This window comes from Nicotiana attenuata, chromosome 3, assembly GCF_001879085.1.
Source record: "Nicotiana attenuata strain UT chromosome 3, NIATTr2, whole genome shotgun sequence".
Taxonomy (NCBI): domain Eukaryota; kingdom Viridiplantae; phylum Streptophyta; class Magnoliopsida; order Solanales; family Solanaceae; genus Nicotiana; species Nicotiana attenuata.
In genome coordinates this window covers 7,036,929-7,061,174 of record NC_031991.1, presented here as the reverse complement: position 1 = coordinate 7,061,174, position 24,246 = coordinate 7,036,929, and the positions used below count along the sequence as shown (strand labels likewise).

The following is a 24,246-nucleotide window of genomic DNA, read 5'->3' as shown; positions in this document are numbered from 1 at the left end:
TCCACCTGAGGCTCACCACCTTCAGCTACCTCCTCCTCTCCCTGTACCTCCTCCTCACCTCCGTCTGCACTCTCCCCGGATAATGAAGCTATGGGGGAGGTGGAGAATTCACCACTGCCGGCTGCTGAGCCCTCAGACGACTCAGTGGGAACATGCTCTGGTGCTTGGGCAGTGGGTGATGGTGGAGGGGTATCTCTTATCCTGAATCTCTCCGTCCAGTCTTCAACATATTCTGGCACGGAGTCTGAAGAAATTTCCCTTGATGGTTGATACTCACTCCCCGAGGAATGGGAAGCAGCTCTATCTGCAGCTTTGATTAGTTTTCTGGTCTTTTTTATGTTTTCCCGAGCTTGGGGGGTGAGTTTTATCATCTGCTTCTTCCCTCCCCGGGAGGGTTCTCCTTTTCCCGGTTGTTTTGAGCCTTTTCCTTGTTGTCTCACCATTGTCAGATAATGAGATGAATTGAAACAAATACTTTCCAACAATTAATTATGAGCAGAGGGTGTAATGAATAGTGTTTTTCTTAGGTCTAAGAGGCAAGAGTGCGAAAAGAGTAAAAGGAGGCCCCCAAGGTCTATTTATAGAGAAGCCCCTGGGGCCCAGTCTCACCTACCAGTGCGGACCGCACAAAATGGACCGCGGTCCGCACTGGGCTATTTTGTTCAAGTTTGAGAAGGCAGCCCTCTGCGGTCAGCACAAAATGAACTACGGCCGCAGAGGCCCACCGCGGACCGCGCAAAATGGACTGCGGCCATGGTGGCAAACTTCAGAGAACTCACTTCTTCACCCTCTGCCAGTGCGGTCCGCACAAAATAGTAGTGCGGCCGCACTGCAAACTTCAGAGACCTGTGTATTTTTTCAATTATGTCTTGCACTGCATCAACTCAACCCTGTAACATCTCACAACCAGTTAGTCCAAAAATCATTCCTATACTACAAAGAAAATCAAAGAAAATAAGAAGAAAAACACATGGGTTGCCTCGCAAGAAGCGCCTGATTTAACGTCGCGGCACGACGCATGTTACCATCCAATCATTTGAAATGAACAACAACCACCACATGGCTATCATCAAACTTCCCAAGATAATGCTTGACACGGTGCCCATTCACTCAAAAGACTTCACCATTTTTGTTTTTCAAATCAAGAGCACCAAAGGGGGTCAGTAACACAACTTCAAACGGTCCACTCCATTTTGATTTAAGCTTTCCCGGAAACAGACGTAACCGGGAATTGATCAAGAGAACCAAATCACCAACTTTGAACTCCTTTCCACGAGCATATTTATCATGAAGGTACTTCATCTTGTCCTTATACAAGGACGAACTAGAGTAGGCATAGTTGTTGATCAAACCTATAATCAAGCACAATTTATGAGCCTTTTGGGACTATTTTGTATGAATTTATAATCAAGCATAAGCACAAAGGGGTATAAAATGTGTCAAAATCCCTAGTTATCAGTGCGAAGAAGACGCCGCATAAGCGGCTAATGGACCGCATATGTAAAAGTCGTCTGGGCAGAAGGGTTCTTTTAAAAATCGGGAAATTGGTCATTTTTCTCCCATTTTCATTTGGTGTGGGCGATTTTGGAGAGCTTCAAGGGGAGATATTCTTCAAGTATCACAAGACACAAGGTAAGTTGTTCCCACTCATTATAAGTTAAATACATGATTTAGATACGGATTAAATATGGAATTTAGTAGAAAGTTGGGGTTTGGGGAAAGACCTAGAAAATTGGTATTCTTGGATTTTGACCACGATTTTGGACATAAAATTGAGAGTAAATTATATATTTGAGTTTGTGAGGTTGTGGGCAAACTTTATCTTCGAAAATTTTTGGAATCCGGGCACGTGGGGCCGAGGGTGATTTTTATCGACTTTTCGATCGGGGTTAGAAATTGCTATAAATTGGATTATAATGAGTGTTTGAGCATATATTAATGGGTTTGCATAATTATTGGCTAGTTTTGGAATGTTGTGCATAGATTTGGGTCATCGGAAGGGCTTGGAAGTTGGTTATGGAACTTCAGAGCGAGGTGAGTCTCCTTTCTAACCTTGTAGGAGGGAATTAACCCCATAGGTGAAATAATTAAATATGTGCTTCTATTTGAGGGGGACTACGTACGCACGAGGTGACGAGAGTCCGTACGTAGCTAGTAACTATGCCTATGTCCGGGTAGTTTTAGGCTTACATCATGCCTTGATTGATATTGTTGTTAATTTATGTTTATTTTTGTTTAAGAAGAAACAAGATTAAGGTTGCGTAATAATTGGGTTGAATGAAATTAAAATTGAGGAATTTGAGATTTTAAGAGTTTCCATTAAACTTCGTATTTTCGAAAAGAAATAATAAATATTATAATAACTTGAGAAATTTGTAATTGACCCCGTCGCATGTATGATTCGCGAGCGGGGAAGTCCCTTAAATTATATTTGACCGCGTTGCACGTATGATTCGCGAGCGGGGTATTACCTTTTACTACTCTCATGGGAGCGGACCGATCGCCTCGGCAGGTTAATAGATGCATCTATGGTTCGCGCCATTCGACTCTCTGGAAGTGCACAATTTACTTTTATGTTTGATCGGGCCGTACGCCTCGGCATTTTCTCTCTCTCTATACACACACACACACACACACACACATATATATACACACACACATATGTATTATACTCATGGAATCGTGTGTAACACTTGGCCATAAGCAAGTGTATCTGAGGGATTTTCCCTGATTTGGATCCTGATAACTTCCTTGACGGAAACCACTATAATTGTACATATATGCTCCGGTTACGGAGGGAACTTGCTAGTTGGAAACTTGAGTAAAATTATGAAGAAGGGGGATGGTACTATGTGTTTTATTCATGTTTATTTCATATATTTGCGCTGTTTCATACTTATTCACTGCTTTACTGTAATGATAATATTGGACCATTAGTAAGTGTCGAAGATATGCGTAGAATTTGGAACTCCATTTTTACTTGTAAGGTGCACCTAATTACCATAGGATTATTTGAGCTTGGGTGTACACAATATATTTAAGTAATTTTTAAGAAATATATTATTATTATATATGATCGTGATAAATGTATGAGTTCACGAGAACCCATAATCATCCCTTTAGATACACCCCTGAATTCCATATGATTCATACTATATATATATATATATATATATATATATATATATATATATATATATATATATATATATATATATATATATATCTCTTTGTTCATAATCTATTACTAGTATATTGTACAAGGTGATATTTGTTCTTCCATCAATCCTACTTTTGAGTACTGGTTTTAGCTTGATTTCTTTGTCCTATTTTTGATTCAAGTATCAATTTAACGAGAAATTATACAATCCATTATTCAACATGAGATTGTTATTATTCTTTTTCGTACTTTTCTTGGCCAATTGTAAGAATGCTGTTCTCACTTTCTACTAATTGTTTTGTAAAACCTCAAAAATCAAACTTATTAACCAAAGGAATTCTTTAAGTCTTCACCACGAACTCAACTGATATAAAGTCAAGTCTGTCAATCAACACTATTAAATAATTCTTTCAATGTTTAGCACACATTTTTAAAAAAAAAATATTACTAGTATTTTATTAATATTCATATGTCACTTCAAAGTTCTAATTGATAATAAAAAGGCAGAAATGTTCGGGATCTCCCACAACTTGAAAACTTTTGTTTAGTTCCCCCTTAAACTTCACGTGGTCTTTAATATCCCCTTCCCCGAACTTGAAAATTTGATAATCTTGACCCCCTAGGTGCTGATGTGGCAAAGAGCGTGGTTATCTTTTAAGCGCGTGGAAGGGATGAAAAATTGAAAAATTAGCTTCAAAGTGGAGTATTTTTTAAATATTAATTGCCACATAATCAAATATAATAATTTATTTGTTCCAATTGTATATCTTGTTGTTTCTTCTTAATATATATTGCATGTTTTATCCCAATTGTATATTTTTTAGATACAATAAATATGTATTTCAACTATGTATGTTTTATCTTTTTTTTTTCCGGTCCAAACCTAGAAAAGTTAGTTGAAAATCCATTTATTTTTTACCAAATAAAGAGAAGACAGTAATAGAGATCAAATGGTGTTTTTTCTAAAAAAAATAAATAAAAAATATTGTGTATTTTTATTTTTATTTTCATGCAATGACTATTTATTTAAATTTTTTCCCGAGTCAAATAGCAAATATTTGGTCAGTATTTAACTATTTTTAGCTAGAATATTTATTTAGCCAATATATGCAGTTCCAACAATGTAACATTTTAGATGCAAAACTAATATGTTCTAACTGTGTATTCCTTCTTTTCCTAACTAAATATGTAAAAGTAACTTGATTAAAATATCATTACCTTTAGCAAAATTAAAAATTATAATCAAAATAACGTTGTTTCAATTATTATTTTTACATATTTTGGCACAAAAAAAATAATTAAACGGTTGGTGGACTTAAAAAGATAAAAAATATATTTTATTATAAAAAAATATCACATGGACAAAAAATTCACGTGGTAGCGCGTGTGACACACTCCAATGAATTGTCAGCTTCCAGGAGGGTCGAGACTATGAAATTACCAAGTTCAAGAGGGTATTAAAGACCACATGAAGTTTAAGGAGAAACAAAACAGAAGTTATTAAATTCAGGTGGGTCCCGAACTCTTTTGCCTAATAAAAAATATACATTTATATAAATCGACTATCATAAAAAAAATATATATAATAAAATATAATATCATTTTAGTCATTTCAAAAGAATTGTATAATTTTTATACAAATAGCTTATGTGGAAGAAAATTATTATTAATGATGAAAACTAAACACACAACATCTTAGTAAAATGAAAATAAAATTTTCAGCTAATATTTGTGTACAACAATAACAAATTCAGTGTAATTCACAAATGGAGTCTGGGGAAAATAGTGTGTACGCAAACTATCGCTACCTTCAAGAAGGCTAATCTTTGTGTACGATTTCTATAGTATAAGGGGTCTAAGTGTTTGATGTTAAAATGTAAAGAAGTACATGTAATTGAGTGATATTATAAGGATGTTTAGTATAAAAAAACCCGAACTCCAACTCCGAATATGTTATGGAAAATACTTGGCCCGACAATATAAAAATACGAATCAAATCGTGTCCTGATCCGAGACATCAGTGTACCGGCAGTCGGCCACTGCTTTTAGTCACATTCCCAAGTCCCAAACAATTCCTCCGGTTGTCGAAAAGCAGAGTTCGATAATGGCGACGTCCTCTTCTTCTAGGGTTCCTGCAAAACCAGCGGGCACTTCTTCAGTACTGTCGATGCTTAAGGCGTACTCTATCCCTTTTATACTTTTCTGTGCTTCACTCTTCTATCAGTTAGTCGTAATTCCTCGTGCCTTCCCTCGTTCGCATTATGATGGTGAGTCCACACTCTAACTAATTCTTTCTTTGATTCTTATTCCGACTGTATGCCGTTTCTTTTTTAAATTATGCATGATTCTTGTAGCATTGGGTATCAAAGCGCAAAGTTCAATTGAGGAAGTTAATCAGGCATACGAGAAACTCTCTTCAAAGTGGTACGTCCTTTTCACAGGCATTCCATTGTTACATATTTACATAGTTCTTGATTACCTTTTGCTATATATTGGTCACTTTGACTTAGTGCGGGCCCGGACACCACTGCCACAGAAAAAAGAAATATATTAGATGTACTTGTTATTCCAACATTGCTTCATCTATCCTTTATGTGAAATTACTTTTTTTTTTTTTTTTTTTTTACTTCCACAAACACAATAAAGGATGGAGTTTTAGACCCTAAAACCCCTAAAGGTTTGAACAGGACATAGGTACCCTGAGAGTAGAACACAAATATTTCCTGGTAATTTGAGTGATTAGTCACCTCATTAAGGGGTGTTTATGTCTCATTAGAACCTTCAGGGGCGTTACTGTACCCAAAACCCACACCTTAAGGGTGTGTGTGTCTGTGTTTGGAATTAATCTCATACTTTGTACAATATTCATCACGTAGGTTTACTGATTTTGCTGTTGTGAAACTTATAGATGCTCAAATCTTGTCTTGGTCTAGATGTCTTGTCACTCTCTAAGAATTCCATGAAATTCGTCAATTGCCTTATTGTTAAAATAGCTGTTCTTGTTTGGATTTGCCTCTGTGTTATGCTTAAACTTGTTCTAGTGGTAGTCTTAATACCAAGTACAATGTTGTTCTTGTCCTTTGCCACATTATCATTTTCATTGCTAGTGGTTGTTCCCCCCACTCATTGAGCTATTTGAAATGGGCCCCTTTATCAGTGTTTTGAAAGCACTTCTTTCTATGAAAAAGGAGTACTTCTCTCTGAAACATGTCACAATCTTCGCTTTTATTAGAATCTTATGGATGTAACATGACCAATACTCGTAATCCTTGCATTTTGTGCTAATTTTGCTTTTACTCTGTATTATTGCATTTTACACAATCAGCAACTTTAGTATTTTCTGCTAATGGGTCACCATAATCTTAAAAAAAATTAACCCCCGCTAGATGTCCTTATGTGCCCCGAGTGTGTTCCACTCAGTGAGAGAGCCAGTTAATTGATAAAACGTAGCTCCACTATGCCACTTCTTAAAAAGTGAACGAACGGGAAGAGAAAGAAGAGACTCTGTTATGCTTGTAAATTTATCCCTTAATCTAAGCGAAGTGTTAAGTTATCAATTCTTTGTTTAAAAATTGTAACTTGAGAGTCCTACTTCATTTGTACTAATTAAAAATAAATAAATTGTAACTTGACGTTTATTTTTGGAAAATTTATTTCCATATTTTTGCCAATGAACTGATAAGTTCCACCAACGTGATAGTTGTTTATATTATCCCTTTGCTGGGATGAGGTGAAGTAGTTTTCCGTGAGATATGTACCGACTGTGCTTCGAGTTTATTGCACTTCCACTTTTCAGCTATTCCACATCATTGCTGTCAAATCTAGTATTGAACACCAAGGAAAAATGATTTGGATTTGTTTGTTGGATTTGATTTGCTGGAAATAAAATGGTATTACTTACAGGAATTTAGGTGTTGAGGTTCCTTCTACGATCGATTTTATCAAGGTTAGTTGTCTCATCACTTGCTAATTTAGTTTGCTCCATTACTGTATCTTCATGCTGACGTCCTCTCCCTAGACTGTTCGCATTTTCTTTTTGATCCTAACATGGTTTTGTTTGTTTTGTTTTTTAAAATATTATTTTCTTTTGACATAAAAGATTTGCTCATACCAACCGTCCAAATATTGCCAGATGCTTTATCCAACAGCTTCTTTATCATTATGTTTGTTTCTCTTATTGCTAGCTTGTACACATTCAATGCCTTAACCATGGTATTGCATGCATTTAGATATGCAAGACACATCTTAGCATTTTTCCTAGTGCCATGGTATGTTCATGGCTGCTGCCTTTCCTGTGATTATAGGTCTTGATATTTCTATTTTAGACAGCTGTGAAGTGGTCGATTTTACTTACCTGTTGCCTGGCTTTCTTGTGCCACTTTTCATTACCAATTTTCCTCACCTTTTCCTCCATACCATGAAGTTTTCCCATGGCATGATTGCTGCATAATTATTCACAGGCTCGTTATGCTTTTGAATTGCTGACAAATCAAATTTGGAAGAGAGATTATGACTTATTCGGTATTGATGAGCAGTTCGTAAGTTTTCTGTTCTAATTTCTACAGATAATTTAGTACCAAAAATGGGAATCTGTAGATCCATTTCACGTTTCCTATTAATCTGTTCTGGTTAATGTTTTAATATATCTTTTTCTTTGGCAATTCAGCATGTTATTGAAAAGGCTAAAGAGCAGTATGCCGGGAGAAGTATTTCAGAAATCAGCTTTCCTCTCCTGGAGACATTTTCTTTTGGTTTGTAACACCTCTTTAGATAGACTTTTGCTAGGCAAGTACTTGCCCCGCTGCCATCCCCCAACCCCACAGAAAGATAAACCAGAGATAATGTGATACTACCAGTGATTTTAATTTAGCTTTGTTCTTTCTAGAGTCACTATCTATGTTTGTCTGATGCAGATTTCTCTATCTTTGTATCTTAGATCCTGAAGACCATGCTTTTGATGTTATCAGCTCTGAGAATTTTCGATCCAAGCTTGAAACTGACAAGGCATTGTTAATTCAGGTTTAATATATGTGCTAAACTGGAATTTTTCTTACTCTTTTGAATTATTATGTATCTACAAGTTTGTGTCTTCATTATTCACCCTCTGTACATATAGAGTTCCACTGTATTACCTCAATATGTATAGTTTCTCACAACTATATACTCTTTCATTATTTAATTTTTATTTTTTTCATTTATTTACTCCTATGATGAACGTTGACCAAAATTCTTCTCTAGATTTTTTCTCCGGGGAGTGTGCGATGTGCTCAATTTTCAAACAAATGGAAGAGAATTGGTAAGAGTTTGCATATTTTTGCAGACATTTATTTCCCATTTATAATTTGCTGACATTATTTGGTGTATTTGTTTTGTACCCTGCAAATGTTATTTGGTGTGTTTTTCCCATTTATTTCTTCTATCTTGTCTCTTCAGTTACTTTGCTGGATGGGGTCGCAGATACTGGAGTTATTGATCTTGCTGATGTTCAACTTGCCACATATCTAGCTGAGAAAGGACCTGGTGGACTACCATTTTTTAGACATGGAAAGTATTTTAATAAACATAAGTAAATTTACTTTGTCATTCCTCAAAAATGCTTCGACAGAATACTGCAGCTGTTAGATCATATTCTGCTGAAATACAAGCTTGGAACGCATTTCATGGAGTTCATATTTATGGCTGATGTTTTGTTCTTCCTGTGAAATCATCTACAGAAGTGTGAGATTCAATTGGTAACTTAATAAGGAAATAAATATATATTTTAGGGACTGAATGAGATAAGAATTAGATAACTGTTACATTCGGACCGACATAAGACTGGTATTTAAGTGGAGAAAGGTAGAGGGGCGGGCCCGTTATCCTCCGAGTTTCAAACCTTGTGCCTCTAGCACTTGGAGATTTTTGGTTGTCTTTTGCAAAAAAAAGAAAAAAAAAAAAGAATTAGATAGCTTTATGTGGTGTTCAGCAATTTAACTGCAGCACTTGACCAGTAATGGCTGCTGTTAGGTTCTGAATCATGTCTGCTATAATTTCATTAGAGGAGGGACGATGGACTTGAGGTACTATAGCTCATCGAATTTGGGAAAGAGTACATATGAGGTGGCAATGCAAAATGCCTTTGCAGTAGTAAGAAGATCTAGAGATATGAAACTGAATAGTCGGTGGAGTGGTCTTATCATGATTAACTCTTCCCCTGATGTTATATTGTGTAAATTATACATTTGCGCCAGTGAGCTATGATTTCTATTTTTGCGTTAAGCGAAATCGGTAGGAGAAGATTTCATATACACTAATCTTGTGCAGCACTCAGCTCACTAGGTCTAATATTCGGTCACTAAGATCAAGGAACCGAGATTGAGGAAAATATGATAAATTTTGACTATATACATGTTTATTCTAGGACTTGCCTCTGTTTTTCCTTAGCTTACGATTTTGATAGGGTTTATCTCGTCCACAAAAATCAATTTGAATTGCAGTTCATTATGCTTTGATGTATTAACTGACACTGATGCATGAATTCCCCCATCTCTTCAACCCTCTTTAACTTGACTTATTGGTTCACTTACAGGAATTCCAGCATTTGTGGCTTTCCCCCCAGGTTGTAGAGGTTTAAGGTGCATGTCTAGGTGAGTTTCCTTTTCTCACCATTTTTTTGTTTTGTTATTTTCTTGTCATCCGGACATGTATTCTTGGTTGGGGCTCAAAACTAGAGTGTGGACTTACTTTGCTTTGAACACAGTTTCCTGCTAATTGTATTTTGCTAACGATACTTGATAATCTAGGTATGAAGGAGAACTTTCCATTGATTCAGTTACTGATTGGGTTGCGACGACCATTCTAAGTTTGCCACGCATTCGGTACTACTCGAAGGAGTCAATGGTACCATGAGATTTAGCTTTCATCTTTTGTTTTATTCTGATAAACGATTTTGAATATTTATTATGAAAAGATTTTAGTCAAATCTCAATTTTATTTTATTAAATGTAAAATATTAATAAAAAAAACAAATCAATATAAATATAGTTATTTCAAAGTCATGATTGCTATACTTTTAGTCATTTAATATTCATTTGATTGGTAAACGTATACGTCTATATAATTGTTATTATAACTGAGATACATATAGGTAAAATAAAGAGGGATGGTTTGGCAAATGTTAATTTTTGTTAAGGGTATTTTCGTCCTGTAAATTAATTTTCTATGCTGCTTGTGCTTTCAGGGAGAAGTTACAAATTTTTATTTCCAGTCTGCAGCAGGAAAATTAGTTTATGCTACTACCTAGAATACTTTTCTTTAAAGTTTGGCCAAACTCAATTCTTCAAATTAATACTCAAGTCCTTAATACTTCAAAACTCCTTAATTCGTCAAAAAAGTTGAGTACTTTTTTTTTGACAATAAACCATTTTTTTCCATAAAAAAACTATTTCTTGTCTCCCAAAAGCTTGGCCAAGCACGTTATTAGACAAATGTGTTTCTTCTCTAGTTGTATACGAGTTTTTCCACATTCACATCACTTATGTCTGGTAACTATGGATCAGTATGCGTGCAAATTTGTGCTTAACTTGTTGATGATGGACAAGTTTTGCAAGCTTTTAATACTTGACTAGCTTTACATATTCTGATTCACAGCTTCTTTTAATTTCAGGCCCAGGATTTTCTGCTGAAAAGCAAACCTCACAAGGTACAACTTCTGACAGCCTTCCCAACTACTTTAGTTTTAAAAAAGAAAGAAAACTAAGTGATGAGAGACGGCCAGTTGCTGCAACTTATGATTGACTAGCTTGATTAACATGCACACTAAAGTATCTGTTAAGGTTGCCCTTATTTTTACCGGTTCTACTGCATGTATAGTGATAATATTTAACAGGTCAATTACAATGCAATTATCAAAGGTCATAATCACGTACTCCTCTATCTGTGTAAAACTATCTTGAAGAATGAAGGGCATCCCATCATTAACTTTTTCTTCTAGCTATAAGATGCTAGCGGTATTTTTTGAGCAAAATAATGGGATGATGCTCAAAATCCTCCTTAAAAGGCGATCAATAAGTTTTTTGAAGTATTGCCATAACAAATCACCTTCACTATGCCGTATCTTCTTTTAGAAAGTGATCACTCTTAAAAAATCAAGATCCCAAGCAGCACTTTTCAAAGTGTCCTCTTAGTGTTTAAAATTATAGTTAAATTTAAATCCCAGTCCCTGAAAGGAAGAATATGCTTTATGCCTTTACAGTTGTTTCCTAGAAAGTGAGGGAATGTTATGCTGTGCAGCTTCTTTTTAACTGATACTGCATGGTCTAAATAATTGCTGTAGCTGGCATTGACTAAGCTGTCATGTTCTTTGATTTGTTCAAAGTCTCTGTCCCAGGTTTTAGTATTTTGTATGGACTGGCTGCACACACATTGCTTTGCATATAGTTTGACTAGGTTTTTTTTTTAGTTTTTTTTTTAATGAAGTGTAGCTTGACTAGTTGTATTCTATGAAAGAATACGCCCTGCTTGAAAATGTGAGGATATATTTCCATTTACACTAACATGTTTAGTACCCTGGTTCTGCCATGTGTACTGGTTTTAGGCCGCTTGCTTAGAATTTGACAGGTTTCTTATATTTCTCAATAATAAGGTCAAGGTCATTTTCTTCTCTCAAACTGGTGAACGGGCAACTCCATTTATTCGTCAAGCTGCTAAGAATTACTCAGCCTATGCTACATTTGCATTCGTGCTATGGCAGGAAGGAGAATCTTCATTGTGGTGGAATATGTAATGTACACTATTTTTGCTGTTTCATTTCCCGCTAATTTCTGCACTAGTTTGCTGTTTCATTTTCCCGCTAATTTCTGCATTTTTCCTTTCCCCTCTCATGTTAATTTGTCTTTCTTTTTTCTTTTGGAGGGAGAGGGGTTTGTGAATAAGTTCTTGACTTCTGCTTCCCTTTTCTCCTCAAATGTCCTTCCTCTCCCTCCCTTATCGTCTCTCATAGCTTTGTTGGTTTCCATTTTATTTTGGCTTTTCCTCACTGAGTGAATTTGAACAGCTTGGAAGTTAACTAGAAGGGATAAACAACTGTTAAATCATTTGACAACTGTCAAATCATTCTAAATTTTAGCCTTTTCTGGGTAGATGTGTTACAGTGTTAGCACATGTTAATAACATGGAATAAAAATTAATTTTTTTTCTAATTTATATTCAAAAGTTGAGTATAATAGTTTTTGGATATAATAAGGTGAAGTTCAATTTTGCTAAAAGTTAATCCCTCCAATTATCTAATTTTCATCTGACTTTGAACACCAATACACTGACTTTTTGGAAAAAGGGCAAGAAAGACATTCAGGAACTACAAAAAATTCTATGAACCATGGCTGTTTTACGGATTTGAACTCTATCTTATTAAAAAAAAAGTTGTAGTCGAGGATAAATGTTGCTCGAGTACCCCAATCTTAATCGTTTCATAAAAATGACATGAAGAGAGTACTCCGTTTCGTAGTTCTCATTTGTTATTGAATTTGTTTGATTTTTTTAACTTTTTAAAAGTTTCTTAGTTTTTATAAGTTGGAATACCTAAATAATGATAATACCCTCATATTTCCTTATGTGGTAATAATTTAAAATGGTTCTAAGTAAGAGTTTACACAAAGAATAAAGTATAGTTTATTTTCTTTTTGTAGACTTCAACCTTTAGCAGTTTTTCTTTATCTGTAATTGTAAACCATACACAGGTTAATACTTCTGTTTACATCTTCCACATTCTTTCAGAATGAGTCTCATTTTGGATTTACATTAGAGTAGGTAACTTGGTTCTACTATCTTCAAAGGATGTTCATATCTACTTCTTTATTCCTAACAATCAATCAACTAGGCTTAAATCTCAAACTAATTGGGGGTTGACATGATCCTCTATCCTTATGCTATATAGCCGATCATTTATTAACTTTCTTTTAAAATTTCTAAAATGATATTCCAAATCTGTTCTGAATCTTTTTTTTCAGTTAGCAATCTGGTTGGCTTTTTATTACAGTTCAACTTGTGAGTGGGGTTGTTTTGTCGAATACAGAGTAATGCTATAAATAACGACTTTTGTTGTGGAGATCCAAGTTTCTCCTCATGATATATGAAACCTGAAAATCTTGTTGTTTATAGTTTTGTACTTTATCTATCTATATGAAATAACAGAATTCCTACCTATTAAAGTGCAGCAACAGAATTTGAGCATTTGATTGCTGTGGACAGGGATGGTTAAATAGTACCTTGAGGTACTTTTTGTTTTTTTTGGGATAAGTTACCTTGAGGTACTTCGTAATTGATTTATATAGCTTAATAAAAGAGGAAGACATTATGTTCATTGGATAAGTCAGCCAATACGCAGCATCCCATAAAAGACTATTTGTAGAGTAATGTGTGGAACTTCCATGACGTGATTTGAGCCAGCTAATTCATATTCTCCAGGCAATATTCTTTTCTTGTAGGATTGATTCCTCTTCCATGCCTAAGAGAAAAAGGAAAAAAATAAAAATAAAAAACAATGGTAAAGCAAATAGAGCTCTTTGTTGTGAAATGCTGAACTTTTACTTAGTTATTCTTTTGTACTTCTATGCTCTGCTCCCTTGACAATTTTCACTTAATGATGTTGTAAGATAACCTATTGTCCTATCTATACAGGTTAGGGGTCGAATCTGCCCCTGCCATCGTATTTATAAAAGAAACAGGTGTCAAACCTGTTGTTCATCATGGCAAGTTCATTTTCCTCCTCATTTCTTGTTGTATATTCTCTAAATAACTTCTGGTGGCTGTGATAAGTTACGTGTCTAAGATGTTTATGATTGTAGGCTATGTCAACAGTTCATTGTTTGTGGATATTATGGAGAAGAATAAAAATCAAGGTACTTATCTTTTCTCCCTTTTACCATTGTATTTGGCTATTTCGTCAGTTTCATAAATTAGTGTATTGCATAAGTGAATTGAACACGTATTTTTTCATAAACTGCTTTATCTGATATTATTTGTGCTGTGGCTAATCAATTTGAGATTTTAGCAAATACATTCAAGTCAGCCAGGTTTATTTTGTTCATGTTACTCTAGTGTCAGCAATCATTATGTTTGAGCATTCGCACTCATTTTAGATTGACTTAGCAACTTTCCGTCTGGAGTTATCCTGTTTATTCTTGTTGAACGTTATGGTTAGTGTTTCCAGTACCAATAGAGGAGAATACTGCTTCAAACTTCTCATCACCACTTCGACAATCATGTTATAAGTGTTTTTGCACTCATTAATTTCAAGTATATTTCCTCCAAGTGATGAGCCACTTTACCAAGAATTCTTTTTGGTGATTAACGCTTATTTAAAAAAAAATCATTTTGGCTAGAGCTGCCAGTAGTAGAGTGAAGATAGAAGACAATATTGAAATTGAAGTCTTAAAATCATTGTTATATCCTGCTTTGTGCCTTTGTGTATGCTAATTTAGAGTGTCATGTTATGGCTTTAGATGGATGGTTAGTGTAATGTACCCAGATGTGAACAAGGAACTATATTTTACTACTCCCTCTGTTTCAATTTAGATGACGCACTTTCCTTATTGTTCCGTTCCAAAAAGAACGACACATTTCTATAATTGGAAATAATTCAACTTTAAACTTTTCATTTTACCATTTTACCTTTAATGAGAAGTTTTTATAACCACACAAATGGCATGGCCCCACAAAGCTTTTACCCCTTAAGCTTTTAAGACCACTAGTTTCAAAAGTCTCCCTCTTTTCTCTTAAACTCCGTGCCGAGTCAAACTATCTCATCTAAATTGAAACGAAGTGAGTACTAGTTAATTGAAGTGTAGTTTTTCATGTGACCATAGTAGTTACCGTAGTTATTCTGTACATATTGTATGCATAGTTGTGGCAATGTAGCTGCCTCAAGTTTTACCAACTTGCAAATTGGCGTAGGCATTCACAACACTATGAGGCATAAGTGGGCATTTTCAGTCTAAGTTGCTCCGACACGACAGTTTAGGTGCCGCTCCCGTGTCGATACTACACTAGTATGGGTGTGGGCATGGGATCCGTACCGGATCTGGACAAACAATTTTGGTTACTTTGACCACGACGGACGGAAAAATTCGAGACAAGATACAATTTGATTCCCGAAATCAGAAAAAAAAATAGGGTAAATTTGAAGAAAACAGCATACCTTATCTAGGAAATCAATCCTTTACTTATCTACAACTTGAGAATAAAAAAGAAATCCACACTTTACAAGCTATACATAAGTATTCCACAAAAATTCTCATAATTTAGAGATATTTATATTTTTGAATTATTTTCAGCCGGATCCCGGCACCCGTATCCGTACTAGGATCCATATCTCCGAATCTTAGAATTACATCTCGAATGATCCGACCTCTAGATCCACACCGGTGTCGGAGCAACTTAGTTTTCAGTTGACAATATGCGGAAAGATGAATTCCAGAATTTGTGTTGTGATCACAATTCAAGGATGGTTGTATTTGTGTTTATATGTCTTGAGATCTCGGATTTAGCTGGAGCAAGAAATTAAGATGCCAGGTTCTTGTGCTGTAGAATGCAATATTGAAACATGGCAAAAGACTTCAAAAAATTGTGCCTCTGCTATTTGTGTCTTACAGTCTTATCTGAATTGTATTAACATGGATCTTGCTGGTCTTTATTTCATACTTCATCAGTGCTTCCACAATTGAGGAGTGTAACTTCGACGGAATTGGGTTGTGATGCGCGGGGCTTTTCACGTGCTGGAAAGGATACCAGGGTATGGTATTGTGTTGTTTTAGCTGGGCGGTATAGCCAGGAGCTCAATGAAATGCGTGAAGTAAGCTCATTTTCCTAGTTCATTTTTCTTAATTAAACCTTTAGGCTGTCATTCGGCTTCAGCCTCTCTACCTTCTCAAGGTAGGGGTAAGGACTGCGTACATACTATCCTCCCCAAAACCCACCTGTGGGATTACACTAGGTTTGTTGTTGTTGTACTATCATTTGGCTTATCCGTCTTAGTTTTTAGTTGATTTATCTTTCCATCTGGTTTTAGAAAATCTGAACAGAGATTAACCGCAGATGTTGTGGGATAATTGTGATAGAGGAGGAAGAGGGGGTGGGGGTAGACTTTCTCCGTGTGAGAAAGAGATAGAGAGAGATTTTGGCACTAGTAATATCAGAGAAATCTGATGAAGCCCCTCTCTATTTCAGCAGTTTTGCCACTGGACTCATATACTTACACATTGGCCCACAGGGTTTCCGATTACGAGCCGAACGAAAGACCCAAGCCTGACATACCAAATCTGAATTGGCTTGCTATGGATCACCTCATAAGACATAGAGCATGTGCATCTCCAACAATTAGCTCTTCCTTAACATTTCTATCTAATAACTTTGAGATGAAAAGTTCATTAGAATTGATTCATAGTATACCAACACCTACAATAATCTATCAACAATGACATCTACTCGTCTGCATCTGCATATTACATATGCCTTCTCTTTTTAGTTGTGTCCTGCATATATTAAAGCTAAAGATGTCTTCGTTGGGATGCATTTTTCTGCTTTTTCTGGTAAATTGCTCCAACCTCCAGGGCAGGAAGAGACTTTCCTCGGGCCTGAAAGACTTCTCATTATTACCACATACATTGATTGATGGCTTCAAATCTTTTTTCACATCAAGCTACATGCATAAAATGTTAGATGCTATGAATGTATATTACATTAGCTGATGGTGTGAATTACCTATCACATAAGACTGTTCGCAGGGTTCAAGAAACTCTTTCAAATGATGGAGAATTGACTGCAGTGGATCAAGATCCATCATCTGCACCAGCTCTGCTTGCACTAAAACAGAAACGGCTGACATTTACCTGGCTTGATGGGGAAGCACAGAAAGTGAGCACCTCTTCTTGAATTTTGGCATTGCTTCAGTTAAATGGTGTAATTACATTTTCCGTACCACCAATAGTTTTTTGCACAATAATTAGCATCCCTTTTTTATTTATAAATCAATCTATTAATAGCTGACCCATTTCGTGGTGAACATGAGCAGTAGGAGTTGTCTTTTGACAGACTGACAGAGTCCATGAAAAACTACAGAAAAGCATGCATGTATAGCCTTTTTAGAAGTTATTGTCTGGAGGGAGGATCAAACTCCTACAACCTCTCATCTTAGATATACTTAACTAGGCATCTGTAGTTACTTGTTTGTGCCGATTCAACCTTCCATCTCAGATTCTTTACACCTTTTCCTGAAAATTTCAGCTCTAGTGGCACTTCTGTAGATTTACAAATTCTTGTGCGCACAATTTTGGAGAAAGTTGCAGTAACGATTACTTTGATGGTTTCATTTTATTTAGCTATTAAAGCATAATGGATATAGAGGATTCATGTAGCCCGGCTCCAACTAATTTGAGATCGAGTCTTAGTTATTTCATTAGCTGGTACGCTCTAATTCCAGTTGGTTTTGGGATCCAAACCTTGGTAAAGCTTGAAGAATCCTTATGGTTTGAAAAACCTTTTGTTCCTTAATGTAGTTGAGAGATGCTCCCTGAACTTGATGTGATTCATATAACTGTCTTTCTTTCCCTTGTATGCTATTATTCTTCTTCTAATTATAGACTTTAGTTATATTATCGAAGCATGTAAGACTTGGCTGATTATTTTGTTACTTTGTGGAACCCTTGAGGTCCATCGTGTTGGATGATTGTTCTTTGAGCAAAACTATGATTTGCTGTCACGTTGAATGCTAATAGCTTCTCCTTTTGTACAGAGTTTCTGTTTCTTCTACATTAATTCAGAAAATAGTTATGAGACCTGCGGGCCGAGGAGGGATATAACAGACATAGCACAATTGTTTATTGTACGCTATGAGAGGAATGGTACAGAGGATGTCGAAAAGCAGCCAACCAACAGATACTCAGCGTTGTACAATGTAGAAGCTGATCCTGCATCTCAGCTCGTGGCAAAATACAACGGTTCTAATAAAATTGAAGAGGTGAGTAGACTGACAGGCTCCATTAAATTTTGATAGCAAGTCACATGATGGATCTATTTCCACATTCTTCTGTAATTGAGTATAAACTCGTTAATTTATCTATTAAATGTTCCATGACAGCAACACCAAAATATGTAAACAAAACATCGTCTCCCTTGTTCTGTGGTGCAATTTATTTTTCTGTTGAATACAGCCTTTATATTGGACAATCTATGACAGCCTTCGCTTGTGCACAAGCGGGTGGTTTCGTCCCTCCAAACTGTAAGAATTTCAGTTCAATCCATTGCAAAAACACAAGTAGAACGAGAGAGATAGGAGATGGAAGCAAAACCACTTCTTTCACCTGGTTGCAATTTCGAAATCTCCTTCCATGGTTCTCTTCGGTCCACACTGTGACGGGCAGTCCTTTGATATTTGCTTCTAATTGAGCATTTATCTTTCTATTTTTTCCCTCCTAAACTATCCCTTTCCCAGCGGTATTCTTTCTTTGAACAAAAAGTACATGGTTATGTAGACACGTTTAGGAGACTGAATTAATTTTGGAAGTTGGAGCTAAAGGGTGGTTTCCTTTCCCTCATTGATGATATTGATCACATGTTTGATGCATGATACCACTTTTAGATAGTTAAGCAAGGTCCCTCATCAGGGAAAATACGTGTTGTGAAGCCGGATTAATTTTGTGGAAGTTCTGTTCTTGGTCAACTCTTTATTACTAGGACATGCAAACACAATTCACTCATTTCCTTCTACTAAGACTGCCTCATTTATGGTCAAAACCCTCCTCCTTGTAGAACATGCAAGTAATATGCTAGATTAGCAAATAACGCTTGGCTCTCGAAACATTTGCCCTGTCTATATTTGACTGAATTATCAGCATACATGGGAAATAACCTAGATAGGAAAATATAGCCTATCTCCTGAGATTTGTTGGACCTTTCATTCTTGTATTGAGCCAGCTACTTGTATGAGAATGTTCATGATCATTATACCTGAATATCTAATGTATTGTATATTGGAATGACAGATTGTACAATGGATTTCTGAGATAATCAAAGATGGCGACTCTAAGAGTCTTCCTTCATTTGTAAGTTAATTTCCAAAAATCTCTCTGTTAAAACTTGTTTGCTTTAATTGATTCAAAGGTTGTTTAGGGGTTCTAAAAATGGATCTTATAAATGATGAACCCTCCTTCAAGATTGTAAGCTCTATTCATGACAGCAGTTGCCAGTTGGTTGAAGATGGTACACCAGAACTTGTGCTTGCACAAATTCTTTTACTTTTTGCAACTAATCTCTATGTAATATTGATCTATCGCTCACTTGAATGGAATTATGGATACCAGTCTGGAAGGTACTTAATCAACAAGGGATGAGTGGTAGCTTTTAATGTGTATTAGATGTCGATATCATTATGAGATAATGGTTTCTCATGTTATTCAAGTATTCATATGTTGATTGCATGGATGTATAACTGCAGAAAGCTGTCTTTAGCCCTTTTCTAGATTCCTTCTCTAGTTCTGTATCTTTATTCCCATTTCGTCACAGAAAACAAGGACTCCTGAATTGGTTCCGGAGGATGCAGATTCCAGTTGGTCATCTTGGTCTCAAGGAACCGTTGGCCCTAGTGGAGGATTTAATCATAGGATCAAAAGTTTCCTAAATAGAATTCACGATTACAGTGGTGATCCAAGGGTTGGACCCTTTCTGCTCCTGGCAGCATTAATCTCATTTGGTAGTGTTTGGCTGAGGAGAAGTCAGGTAGCTCAGTTAAGCGAACCAGATCATTCGAGCGAGAGATCCAATGAGCCAGAACATTTGAGCCAGCAGACCAGAGAGTCCGATCACACTCAGCCAAGCGCAAAGGTAGTGATACAATGTACCTAAAACTTGCTTTGGGCTAGCCCATGCAAGCACTAGGCCCTAGGCTATTTCAGTTTCTTCTGTAAACGATCTTCATTTTGACCTCTTTGGAAATTACGTAACGTCGATCCTTTCCACGTTATCTCTCTTTGCAGGACGCAACCACACGAAAGCGAAGAAATCGCCCAAGAAACGATCTTGTTCCACCTTCTATGACTGACGTGGAACCAAAAGATGCTTGCCAAGCGGAATTTTCAGATTCTGATACTGGCTAGTGGATTCGAATTACTGCAGGCTGTTTTTTTAGCACATGGTAGAAGCTGAAATTTGTTGCGAGCAGGCGGATGACTAACAACAACCTCCTTTACATAACTGGTTGCCTTGCAGGCATCGATACCATGTAAATTGAGCTCGATAAAATATCCTGATGTGTAAACATTTCAGTGGTTTAGTTTTAATTTATGAAGGAACGGAGAATTGATAAAATAGTGACCAAGATCATATGTCACGACTGAGAAAAACATTACTGCAAAAATATATCACGATTCTGATAGAGTAAAGTTCAATCAAATATTTAGAATGTTCGATTTTCTTTCTTACAAATTGTTTTGTTACGTAATTGTTTCAATATTAATACATCAAAGTGTGTACAAAACTATAATGACGTAAATCCTGATAATATTAAGTGTAATCCATTGTCTGTCGTCAGTGAAGAGTCTAGCAATAACCTTATTATCCAAAATCCATTGATGGATGATCCTCCTATATCATTTGCTTAATTTAGATTTTAAGGTAATAGTGATATTATTTATTTGAAGGGGAGCCTTGGCGCAATTGGTAAAGTTGCTGCCATGTGATCATGAGGTTACGGGTTCGAGCCGTGCAAGAAATGCAGGGTAAGGCAGCCTCTTGCAGAAATGCAGGGTAAGGCTGTCTACAATAGATCTTTGTGCTTCGATCCTTTCCCGGACCCCGCACATAGCGGGAGCTTGAGCCTCACTTTTTTCATCCAATCGGATTCAAGAAGAAAGGAAGACGTGCAGGCCTAATCCCTCTATGAGCCGGGGCTGGGCATCGGGGACAAATCGGTAGAGAGAGGATCCTGTTTATAACCATAGAATTATGGATTTTCAATGTTGCGCACACACACGCTCATGTATATTTGTGGTGCGTTGAAAAATCTTATTTTCCACTAAGGTGAACTCATCCATGTTTTTGCCAGTTGCTCAGAGAAATGCTGAGCATACAATGATGCAGCAAAAAGTACGAATACTTACCATTAAATAAAATAACAGAATCCACACATAAACAGAAATCTATGGTTTAACTTTCATTAAACACTGAAAAATATGATTTTATCTCTTCTTCACTCTAAGTTGCATCATTGCCTATCATCAAAAGAATCGTGTCAATGAAAGAATCTTGTAATAAGTTATAATTTTTAATCATGCGACAATTGTTCTTCCCTTATTCTAAACATGTTACAGTTCACCATTTCGATCAAATAGCTTCAACCCCCAGGTCATATCCTTACAATGTCTCACATGAGGAACACCATTACCTGTGTTATAACCTGCTGTTTTCTTTTTGCAGTCATAATTCGGAGGGGAATGATAACATGGCTCCAAAGACATATCGCGAAAACAAGGCGGATTATGTACTGTCCCATTCTCAAACTTGTACAAAATCCAGGGCTTCAAACCTCCAAGACCCTGAGCTACATATCCAAAAGTGGACCATGCACTTGTAACCAATTTGTCAGTTAAACTCAGCAAATACATCTCCGCCCATGCCTTCCTGTCATGCATCAGCTTCTCGGTTTGTTGATGCTCCTCATGACTTGGCTGGTAAACACTAACAATCTCTCCTGTTACAGTAGGATTTTCCCAATACATGTTCCTGATCTCCTCGAAATATCTTGGACTTAGAGATGTCATCAATACACTTATAGTCTTCGGCTTTTCAGATGAATTGACTATAGGCTCATTCTGGTTAACCTGTGGCAGTAGATTCTCCTTTGTTGTACATGCTAAAATCTGATCCAATACATACTTAAAATTACCTGCACCTAAATCAAAGACTCTAATTTGAATCCCTATTTTTTCATCTGCATTGGCCAAATAAGCTTGATAGTACCTAGTAATAAGCCCCCATACAGTATTTGTGGGATGGAAAAGGTACCTACCTAAAAAGTGGAAGACAGTTCCTTTCTCTGGAAAAAGATTGTTTAACTCTTGCTCAAAAGATGGGATCAAGAAAAGAGCAGGAACATAATAGTTATTTGACTTCACAAATAGCCAAGGGATTTTCTTGAGAAAAGTTTGGTCAGTGTCACAGAAAAATAATTTATCTTGAGCATCATAGTCATGATTTAAATGAAGGTACATGAAAGGATGTATTCTTGACTTATTGTTTCTCACCATATAACCATAAGAAAGTGGAGATTTCTGATTAAAGGTACTAAACTGATCAAGTATGGGAAAATCTGAGGGAAGCAACCAAGAAACTTGAGGAAAAGGTTCACAGAATAAGTCAGGTAAATTAACTCGGGGGTCAACAAGAAGGACTCTATTTGTGAGAAGAGCATAAAGAAAAGCAGAAGTTAAGGTTAGTATTCTGTTCCCTAAACCACTAAAGGATACCCAAATCACATAATTACAAACTGAAGAAGCAGCACTGTATTGATCACTAGATTTTATAAGGTCGACAGTTCTGTTATATAATTCTGTATATGGTCCACATTGCTTATGTAGAGCTTCGTATCTTCTTAACCTCGAGATAAGATAAGACGAAGGCTTATGGCGCAGACCTTTGATATATAAGAGTGATTCATACCTACTCAAACAAGATGTTTCATCAAATCCAGAAGGAAGAAGGCCACCTAATAGTTTATCTTTTGGCATTATCACTGGCCGAGGAATATCATCTTCAGAAACTGTGGCCGAAAAAAGAAGAAGAATAGATTAAGTTTATTTACTAGTAGTAATATAAGTGAATCAAAAGGCAAAGATGAGAAAATAAGGAGGAAATGAAATACCTTTTGAAGGTTTAACATGAAAAAATCTAGCTTCAGCCAAAGTCCACAAGCAATCAGAAGGTAACTTCCCAGAAACTATGGCAACTGAGAATACAAGAGTCAGAACCATCAAAGATACTACGAAAAAAGCCATAAGAGTCATAGGATTGAGACCCCATTTCGATTCTGCAATCTTTAGAACGATACTGGATTCTCGATCGGAAGAAACTAGCTGATCATTGGAGGTTTTTTTGAATCTTTTCATAGTTACTCCAATCATGTACCAGGAGTATCAATCAAAATTGAAATACAAAGTTGCAAATGCAGAAAGACAAAATTGGAATATGGTAGAATGTGTTCTAAAAATTAAGCAAGAAACAAAGTATTGGTTGCACTCGCTACTCAAGTCTTGGTTGACATGCAAATGCAAATTAAGACGTTGATGGATACATTAAGTAATCATTCTTTCTTAATTACTAGTATTAATTATTGAGGATGGCTTATTCTTTCTTAATTACGGAGGATTGCTTTCCTTTGTGTGCAGAGTGCAGTTCATCTTGCCTCTTATCGGTGTCACTGTAATTGCTTCCTTATTTGCTATACATAGGCTTACTACGTTGCTTCCATTTTCATTTTGGCTATTAAATTTTTTGCTGCTTTTGATCATCCAAAAACTGAGGGTCAAATTTGGACAAACATAACATATGTGGCCTTCGTCTTTGACATTTTATATTCGTTATTTCATTCAATGCATTACTATTTCAGACACATTTAACTCTCAATGAATACTTGGTGATCAATAAATTATAATTCGAACCACATTCACGAGAAATTATAAACTATAAGTTATAAACGAGTTCATATTTTACAATTTGAATCACATCCACGTACACATTTTATCAGTTATGAGAGAAATATGGAGGGTTATTTTGAAAAAGAAAAAGAGAGAAAAATGGTCTTGAAAATTTTTCGGAATTTGTCGATATCCACATTGGAGAGATTTGTGTGTCAGTGTGAGTTCAGGTGCTCACTACACATATAAATTACTCATAACAATAATGATCTAAAACGAATCACCAACTGTACAAAAAAGGTAATATTTGTTTACCCCAAATTAATAGTGCATATGTGTTTGTAAATAAACGTATCTTACTGTGAAAAAATAGACGCATCTCCCTTGATCATAGTCAATTAATACTATATATGTTTACTTAATAAA

At 36.0% G+C, this 24,246-nt stretch overlaps 2 protein-coding genes across 2 annotated transcripts; one reads left to right on the top strand and one right to left on the bottom strand.

Annotated features, from left to right (window-relative positions):
• LOC109223263 lies at positions 5,128-20,625 on the top strand. Its single transcript, XM_019387503.1, has 20 exons — positions 5,128-5,427; positions 5,515-5,584; positions 7,064-7,106; positions 7,621-7,698; positions 7,827-7,911; positions 8,097-8,179; positions 8,399-8,456; positions 8,594-8,704; positions 9,729-9,786; positions 9,943-10,039; positions 10,806-10,841; positions 11,784-11,920; positions 13,817-13,887; positions 13,984-14,037; positions 15,847-15,989; positions 16,910-17,050; positions 17,928-18,152; positions 19,177-19,236; positions 19,697-20,014; positions 20,167-20,625. The coding sequence occupies exons 1-20, from the start codon at positions 5,265-5,267 to the stop codon at positions 20,284-20,286; spliced, it is 2,151 nt and encodes a 716-aa protein (XP_019243048.1). The 5' UTR covers positions 5,128-5,264; the 3' UTR covers positions 20,287-20,625.
• Positions 21,420-23,489, bottom strand: LOC109224517 (galactoside 2-alpha-L-fucosyltransferase-like). Its single transcript, XM_019389087.1, has 2 exons — positions 23,049-23,489; positions 21,420-22,946 (listed from the first exon to the last, which is right to left on the bottom strand). The coding sequence occupies exons 1-2, from the start codon at positions 23,305-23,307 to the stop codon at positions 21,493-21,495; spliced, it is 1,713 nt and encodes a 570-aa protein (XP_019244632.1). The 5' UTR covers positions 23,308-23,489; the 3' UTR covers positions 21,420-21,492.

Bases quoted from the DNA above. Each gene is read 5' to 3' on its own strand.
- LOC109224517 (XM_019389087.1), bottom strand. From the start codon at position 23,307: ATGATTGGAGTAACTATGAAAAGATTCAAAAAAACCTCCAATGATCAG. The intron at 22,947-23,048 runs GTATTTCATTTC...TTTCGGCCACAG, and splicing joins TCATGTTAAACCTTCAAAAG to TTTCTGAAGATGATATTCCT.
- LOC109223263 (XM_019387503.1), top strand. From the start codon at position 5,265: ATGGCGACGTCCTCTTCTTCTAGGGTTCCTGCAAAACCAGCGGGCACT. The intron at 19,237-19,696 runs GTAAGTTAATTT...ATTTCGTCACAG, and splicing joins CTAAGAGTCTTCCTTCATTT to AAAACAAGGACTCCTGAATT. The intron at 20,015-20,166 runs GTAGTGATACAA...CTCTCTTTGCAG, and splicing joins ACACTCAGCCAAGCGCAAAG to GACGCAACCACACGAAAGCG.